Source organism: Protomyctophum bolini (assembly GCF_963924005.1).
Source record: "Protomyctophum bolini genome assembly, chromosome: 18".
NCBI lineage: Eukaryota > Metazoa > Chordata > Actinopteri > Myctophiformes > Myctophidae > Protomyctophum > Protomyctophum bolini.
In genome coordinates, this window is record NC_137879.1 from 3,176,641 (window position 1) to 3,185,791 (window position 9,151).

The 9,151-nt window shown below is 45.3% G+C and overlaps 1 protein-coding gene across 1 annotated transcript; it reads right to left on the reverse strand.

Annotated features, from left to right (window-relative positions):
- Positions 1-5,531: 5,531 nt before the first annotated feature.
- gdf2 (growth differentiation factor 2) lies at positions 5,532-8,825 on the reverse strand (the record flags this gene model as incomplete). Its single annotated transcript, XM_080789294.1, has 6 exons — positions 5,532-5,961; positions 6,073-6,260; positions 6,291-6,616; positions 8,000-8,111; positions 8,203-8,211; positions 8,619-8,825. 6 exons carry the CDS (start codon positions 8,823-8,825, stop codon positions 5,532-5,534), a joined length of 1,272 nt encoding a protein of 423 aa, XP_080645420.1.
- Positions 8,826-9,151: the final 326 nt, after the last annotated feature.

Consider the following 9,151-nt stretch of genomic DNA (forward strand, 5'->3'; position numbering starts at 1 on the left):
ACACTGTACACTGTCAGAGTTAAATTAACTTTGATTTTACAATATAAATTGGGGGTCCCAGAGATAGAAATGCCATTCAAATGGGGTTCGTGGATGCATGTCGAACCGGGGGTCCTTGAAATTAAACACGTACACGTTTCCGTTGTCTCCTATAGCTGTGTTATGCATCTTTGACACATCTCACCAACACTCAAGCGGCGCTGCCGCTCTCCGTGAACAGAGGGTATGTAAGTCTGCATCCCGTGGAGGGCGGAATAAGCTGTCAGGGACCTTAGGGTAGCGTGTCCAAAATCCAGAAAATTTCCATTTCCATTTCCTGTCCCTCTATAAAAGGTGGAAGCCGCAAAAATAACGTAAAAAAATAAAAATTAAAAAAAAGCGACCCTCAATCACCCATTGGAATGTAAATGCATGCCTTTCAGCCTTTGTATCCTACTCGTCTGGCAGGTATATCCCTTTGAAAACCTTTAAGTGCTATGAGTGTGCGCGGGGGGCCGACAATTAACACATCTTGCCTGCCCAAAATGTAATTCCTGGAAACGCCACTGCAATGGAGGGACACGTTGTGAGCTTGTAGATCAGCTTTGTACCAAGTATAGCTACAGTAGCTACTGCATGTAGAGGTCCACTCCACCAAGTGTACTGAATATTTAATGAAATGTTTGTGTGCAATCATTTCATTTACACAAGTATAGTTTTGTACACTATAAGCTATTCTTTAACTATATAGAAGTGTCTATTTGTACGTCTATAAATGTTTTGATGAATTGAACATGGTGGACCCTCTTGTAAACAAGTGTAATGTTTAATTGGGTCGTCCACTCACAGTTAACAGTATTTGTATTGAGTTTGTGCTTAAAATGTACTTCTGTAATTCTGCAAACTGTTAATAAATATTTCAATAAATCTACTACTACCCACTTTCAATCCAACAACCTCATAGAGACAACAGTCCATGTGCAAACACTTGGCAACACACAAGTACACCATTCTAATATCAGCCTAAATCCAACGTCCGACTATAAACAAGCTCTCACGACAACACGCATGTAATGATATGATACAAACATAACGTAAACAAAACTCAAATAAACAAACCTCGTTGTTCTGCCTACAAATCCAAAGTCCAACCAAGTGTTCCACAACAGACGGACAGCCGCACACAAACGACAATGGAATTAGTCCGTCAAACAATGTAAGTTTCACTTTTAGACGTCTTAAACTTTAACTATAAGATAACTTTACTCCTTCTTCACAGGGACGGCGTGTTACCACTAACTGTGTCCGCCTGAAAACAACACACTACAGAAGGACAGTTCCGGACACTAAAGTAAATACCATTTCCGTGTTTTTGATCCGGTCTGTGCGGAGAACTAGAGTTCTTATTTATTATTTGTTTATTTTGTAAAACAGCTTTAAATAAATGCATAATCATCATTCCTCATTTATAAGAATACCAAGGGCGAGTATGACCTCTTCATAAACTATGACCTCTTCATAAAGTAAACTAAGTTTCTCTGCACTTATTCTTATAGTCCATAATTTACTTTCATACCAACTATGCATTTCTCACGGCATGCTGAATCGACATGTTGTCATTTTACCATGATGTAGAAATAAATGGTCATTAATTGACACAAGATAAGAATATAAACCATTATTTTAGATGTATTATGATTGGTAAATAGCATGCCCCCAGTGCAGCTCTGAGCTCTCCAACGTTGAAGCACTGCCCCCAAGTGGTAAGAAGTAGGCAACCTTTATTATCAGAAGAGCCATTTTTGGCCCAACAACGTATTACAATTCTATCTGGAGCCGTGGATGTCTTATCATGAATACATTCTTCTATTTTCCTTCATTAAATTTGATTCTTATTTTTATCTGCATGGTGTATACTGTATACTGTAGGCTACTAGGCAACATTGTTTTGCAAAATCAAAATTAAAGAATAACTTCATGCCTACTACAAATTAAATAATAAATTATGATTAAATGTAAAAAAAGAAAAAGAAAAAAGAAAACCTCTTATTCCTTTTCATACTTCTTTGCCGTAGCAACTGGGAGCCACGGCCCGGGAGAGGACCTATAAGAGAGCCAGGGCCCGGGAGAGGACCTATAAGAGAGCCAGGGCCCGGGAGAGGACCTATAAGAGAGCCAGGGCCCGGGAGAGGACCTATAAGAGAGCCAGGGCCCGGGAGAGGACCTATAAGAGAGCCAGGGCCCGGGAGAGGACCTATAAGAGAGCCAGGGCCCGGGAGAGGACCTATAAGAGAGCCAGGGCCCGGGAGAGGACCTATAAGAGAGCCAGGGCCCGGGAGAGGACCTATGAGAGAGCCAGGGCCCGGGAGAGGACCTATAAGAGAGCCAGGGCCCGGGAGAGGACCTATAAGAGAGCCAGGGCCCGGGAGAGGACCTATAAGAGAGCCAGGGCCCGGGAGAGGACCTATAAGAGAGCCAGGGCCCGGGAGAGGACCTATAAGAGAGCCAGGGCCCGGGAGAGGACCTATAAGAGAGCCAGGGCCCGGGAGAGGACCTATAAGAGAGCCAGGGCCCGGGAGAGGACCTATAAGAGAGCCAGGGCCCGGGAGAGGACCTATAAGAGAGCCAGGGCCCGGGAGAGGACCTATAAGAGAGCCAGGGCCCGGGAGAGGACCTATAAGAGCCACATGGATATGGATATCAGAAGAGCCATTTTTGAACATTTTTGGCCAAAAATGTATTTATGGATGCACGTTGACACCATTGTTTATATGGTGTTATTCCACTTTTTCTTCATTTGGTAAATGATTCATACCAGACTTAAGTTGAATATAACAGTAAAACAAAGCTTAATAAAGGTTGTTCATGGTAAATGATTCATACCAGACTTAAGTTGAATATAACAGTAAAACAAAGCTTAATAAAGGTTGTTCATTCTATCTGCATTCTTTTAATGAAAGAATAACATACAGACATTATTCATGATCCTTTTTTTTTTTACTGTATTTCAAAGAAAACATACGTTAAGATAAATAACAATCAGAAGTTACATACGCAAGTGCACGGTGTCCATAATTTGAGACAATTCTGTGTGAATCAGAAAAAAAACATAACAAAACAAACGTTTCTTTCTACAATTAACCCAGGGAATTGCCACGCATGCACGCACACACACGCACACATGCGCACGCACTTGCGCGCACACACACACACACACACACACACACACACACACACACAGATCAAACGGCTTCATATATGTACATACGTTTTCATAGTTTCTAGGTTTTTCGATTACTTATAAGATACATACACCTCCTATACAGTAAATATCCTGCTTTATAGTGTTGTTCCGATACCGTTACTCAGGCCGATACCACCCTGAAGTACTTGTATTCGGTACTTTAAAATGTCAGACCTGACGAATCGATACATGGAAACGTCTGCACCCTGTGAATTAAAAAGGGTCTGAGGTCACTGTCTGAGTTGCTCCAGTGCCTTCCTTCCTCGTGATTTAAAGAGGGAGTGCCACAATTGTTTTTTATTTTTCCAGTTTTCCATGTGTCTATGAGGTGACAGTGCTTCATTAGACACCCTGGAGCTTTATGTGCAATGGTGTATTAACTTTGTATTTAGGGTTTCTTCCTGGAGGCTGAACCCTTGGACAGTCAAACGGGCCAATGAAATAAACAGTAATATATAGTGACATCACACTATCAGCCCCCATCACCACCCACCAGGCAAACCAGGCATACTTAATGAACTGGTGGGGGGTGCCCACATAAAAACCACATTTTAACAAATACTGTACACTTTTTGGAAAAAATGATACCTCCTTATATATAACAATAATCTGATTGTCATGTTTTAGGGTGGCACTCCATCTTTAAACAGTTGTTTCCCAGCAGGATATTCTTTTACAATCCTCTTTTCACTGCAGGTTAACTCATTAGAACCGGTAAAGCATCCGTGTCATTTTTGAGGGCCGCTAGCCCCTCCTATATTCAGCTATAGTGTACTGGAGATATTCGTCCTACACAATACATTAAATTCCCATCGACAATGAATAGAGAAATTACGTCATATGTGGACGAGCAAATCGGCATTTTTTGTCCTACACAAAGTTACACAATTCCCATTGACAATTAATGGATGATGTACATTGTACAATGATAAGAGCGACCCTTGCTTCACACGGGCATTTGAATCGGCCTCCTTCAACTTTACAATACAACACTGGAAGGAAACGAATTCTATAGCCACCCAGAGTCCTGGATGGCAACATTAATGTGACAGTATTTGAATGATGTTTGGGAGACAAGAACCACTTTCCTGGAGTTTGTATGTGGGTAATAATATGTGTTTTTAGATATTTCAGTATTTCAAAGTCTATGTGTCCTCCAGTCCAAGTGTCCTGGTCTCACTTACTTCCTGGACTTCACACTGGCAGACAAATCTATAGCCTGGATCAGATCTGTTGCCACATTGAGATTGAAATCCGATTGGTTTTAAATTAGTCTAACAGGTCACTCATTTAAACAAATCAGATTCCAATCTGGATGTGGCTTACATCTGATTCAGCCTGGATGTGGCTGCCAGTGTAAATGGGGCCAAAGTAACATTTTACTTAAAGGACCACTTAAAGGAACACTCAACCTATCTTCATATAATAGGTCCTCAATAATAATCATGATAAAATGGCACGGGTTTTTTCTACTCAGTCTGTGTCTCATAGGAGGGCTGTGGGCAGTTTAGAAACCGTCTTCCAGTGACATCATCATTAGGCAGAGTTTTTTTTAAAAACAAGATTTTTTTACAAAAATGTTTAGATTTTCATTATCGTGAGAACGATGGCTTCCATTTTCGCATTGCAACTTTTCAGGACTAGAAAGCCTGCAGTTTCTATTAGCTTGTATTCCCCATCGATGATGTCACTGGAAGACAGTTTCTGAACAGCCCACAGCCCTCCTATGAGACACAGACTGAGTAGAAAACAATTGCGCCATTTTTTCATGATTATTTGTGAGGACCTATTATATGAAGATAGGTTGAAAAGTGGTGAAGTGGTCCTTTAAGTTCTGTATAGGCTACTTCTCGGATCTACATAATATTGTGCTTTTACTGCAATTATTTGAAAACCTCAGTAACTAGTTACCTTTTTTTAGTTGCTAGTTTTTGATTGTTATTAATATTATTACAAAACATAAACTTAACAACTTCACCCCTACATATGTACATTTCGGCCATTTCCAAATTAACCGCTCTACAATCTCACAATGTGTCGCATCGCGACACATTGTGAGCTTGTAGAGCGGCTATTTTCAAAATATTTGTTTTATACATTTGAAAACTTAAAAAATGGGACATTCTGCTTATATATACCAACACCTCTGTATACTTTTACTCAAGTACATTTTGAATTCCGGACTTTTACTTTGCAACATACTAGTATTTCTACTTTGCAGTATCGATGCTATAATTGTAGCATCTGCGTACGCTTTGCTGCCCGCCGCACGTCCCTCGCCCGCCCGCCCGCCGCCCCGCCCCGCCCACTACCTGCAGCCGCACTCGGCCACCTTCATGTCCTCGTAGAGGTAGCGTATGGTGAGGCGCCCGTTCTCCTGGTACATGACGGTGATGGGGTCCAGCCTGATGGGCACGCAGCACGCCATGTTGGCCCGCCGCGGGTTGAGCAGGTTGACCAGCGTCTGGATGAGGGCGTGCTTGGACGGCGTGGACTCGTCCGTCAGCGGGTGGTAGCAGAGGCCGCGGCACTCGAAGGCGTCGTACTCGGGCGGCGCCACGATCCAGCTGTCCCAGCCGATGTCCTTGAAGTTGACCTTGAGCGACGTCCGCCGGCAGTACTCGCGCGGCTCCGCCTTCCGCCGAGTCCGCCGGCGCCGCGGCGGCGGACTCGGCGGGCGCACCACCACCGGGGGCGGGGCCGCTGCCTCCTCCTCCTCCTCCTCCACCTCGTCCTCGTCATCCGGGAGCTCGTTGGGGAGCTGTCCGCCCGCCCCCTCGGTGGCGGTGGTGGCGGTGGTGGTGCCGCCCCTCCCCCCCTCCTCCCCTCCTCCTCCCCCGTCGTCTCGCCGTTGGTCGTACAAGATGGCGGCCTCCTCGTGGCGGATCATCTCCTTCAGCTCCTTCTTGGTCTCTCGCCGGCGGCTCCCCAGGTCGTCGGAGAAGACGATGAGCGCGGCCGAGCTGTTGTCTCCGACGGACGTGCTCACGTCGTCGACGACACCGCCACAGGCTCCTCCTCCGCAGTCCTCCTCCTCCTCCTCCTCCTCCCGGCCGTCCACCTCCACCTCCAACTGGTTCACCGCCAGGCCCGACCTCGCCCAGCTCAGCACGGCCCGCGTCACGTCGAACATCTCCCACGACCCCGCCACCTCCTTCCCCTCCAGCAGGTGCAGGTGCGCGGCGGCGGCGGCGGGCTCGTGGAGGCCCTCGCGGCGGTCCTCCTCCACCTCGTAGACTCTGACTCTGGTGGCGGTCTTCTTGGACCCCCCGGGGCCGCGCGCCAGGAAGAGCCGAAGCTCGGCGGCCGTGACCCTCTCGTGTCCCGGCAGGCTGACGTTGAACAGCAGCCTGTGGCCGGAGCGGCTTCCGTTTCTCCATGAGCGGCCGATGTCTGTATGGGGGGAGAGTTAACAGTTACACATCATTCCTTCATGTGCTGCATCTTTTATCTTTATCAAAACCTTTTTTTGTTTTGTCTCCTATATCGTTTGCTTTATTGATACGACTAAAGCTCATTCCTTTGTGTTTGTGTAAATGTACTCTTTTAGGGGGTTTTGCTAATCTGTTGTTATATATTCTAAAGAACATGAGAAACATGACAAGCTGTGATACAAGTCAATTGTCTCTATAGATGGAGACAATAAACAACAAAGATCATGACACATATATTGATCCTGTGCTACATTACAGTATACTACATTTAACCACTGTGAATATTACACTGAAGATAGGCCTAAAAGGAAGGACGTGATGGAAGGAGCCATATCAATAATCCATTCAAACTGCAGCAGTATACTGTATACCAAAACAAACATTTCAAAGATAAAACTGTTTTAAAGTTGACCGGGAAGGAAATGCAGTATAAAGGTCGTCATGAACGGGACTCGAACACACAACATGTTGTCGGGGCCAGAGCCTATATTATTTGGCATGTGCCTGGACCGCTACGCCAGCAGGCTCCCCACAACAGGCTATTCAATATGATTTAGGATCTATGGCTGCATGGCTGTCTCATGAGACTACTGCATGACTCCATCATGGCCCATAGCACTTACCCTATACCCCCTTAGATAGCATCTCTGTAGACATTTGATACAGACTTATAGCATGTTATGTAGACAGCACTAGAATTGCATTGTATATGTAGTCATAGCACGTCATAGTAGGCCTACATATAATAATAATGAATTGCATTTTTATGGCGCTTTTCTATGCACTACGTGCCTACTCAAAGCACTTACAACGGTTCATTCATTCATACATTGGGAGGTGAAGCGGCGAACAGTCGACGCCAGCGTCCTCACTTCCCACCCCCAATCCAACCCTTGAGTGTCAAGCAGGGAGGCACTGGGTCCCATTTTTACAGTCTTTGGTATGACCCGGCCGGGGATCGAACCCCGACCTCCCAGTCCCAGGGCGGACACTCTAACCACAAGGCCACTGAGCTTATACATATGTATAGCATAGTATAGTATATATGTATACCGGTAGTTTATATACAGTTTCATTATATAGATATTCCACTGTTATATGTTCTTAGCTTACACATGTTTCATGATAAATGCTTTTTATGTGATGTATTCCCATGCTTTTCTTTTTTGTTATTGCTTAATGTAAGTCGCTCAGGATCAAAGTTGGTCGTGTGAATTTATATATATTGTCAATTTAATACTTGCATGAGAAGAAGGATAGAGGTGGTGGAGTTAGCTGTTTTAGCAGACAGTTTCAACCTAAAAAACAAAAAATGGAGTTATGAGGTTTTCCTCCTGTATACCTTGTACCGTGAAGCTTCGGATGACGTCGGACTGCGGTATGGCCGTGCTGTTGGAGGCGTACTTGTTGTAAAGCTCCATCATGAACGGAGGAGGCTGAATCTTGGCGCTCTCCTGCGGAACGTCCGACAAGTTGAGCTTCCTTAACCCATTCAGGCCTGACATCGAAATTTTGAAAAAAGGTCCTTTAAATCATCTGAAATACCTCATGTTTCTGTATCAGTTGGTGCTCAATATTTCATGTCAAGAACCCCAAAAATGATCTGTATTTGGCCGCCGACCCCCCCATCTGAAAACATGTCGTTCCTGCAGGGAGAGAAGCAAAAGATTTGAGTTAAAAAACGTTTGCTCCGAAAGAATAATATATTCAAAGATTTGCACTATACATTTTCACGATTTTTTTCAAAAATAGCAGACCTACAAAGCTCATAGCGCGCCACTCGGTGGCGCGCTATGAGCTTGTAGATCTGCTATTTTTCAATAGCTATAAATTATAACATAATGTTTAAAACACCAAAGGGGGTTCCCTTCCCGTCCAGAATGGGTTAGAAAGCCCTCCTTCATGGTCCCCAGCAGGCTCTCCAGCCTGGAGCTGGCGTCCTCCTCCTCCTCCTCCCCCACCACCACGTCCTGCAGCTGCAGACGCTGCTGCAGCTGGGACTCCAGGCGCTGCTGCTGCAGGCGCGCTGCAGCGTCCTCCTCCTCTGAGCCCCCTGCGTCGCTCCTCTGAACCTCGTTATCCGTAGGCTTACAGGTGCACGAGCCCATGGACGCCAGCAGGCTCAGGCACATCTGGAGGAAGAGTAACGTCCTGGGACACTGCTGCATTTTTCTTTTCTTTTTCTCTCTCCAAACCTGTATTTACAGTATATATTATATTCCGACAAGACGTTGAGCGAGAGGTTTGCTGGTCCCCGAAAGATGTAGGTTTTATTTAGTTTTTTTGTTTTACCTTCTGCCTCCCCCACGATCAGCTATATCGTCCAAGATTCAAAAGACTGAATTTTAGGAGGGGATGACAAGGTTTGGGAGAATTGGATTCCCCATATGCCAGGGGCACGGTCCGGAGGTCCTCTCCCATGATCCCCAGAGTAAACAGGGGACTGGTCGTGGACCAAAAATAGTAGCCCCCGTTCACGCTTATCTCTGCCATT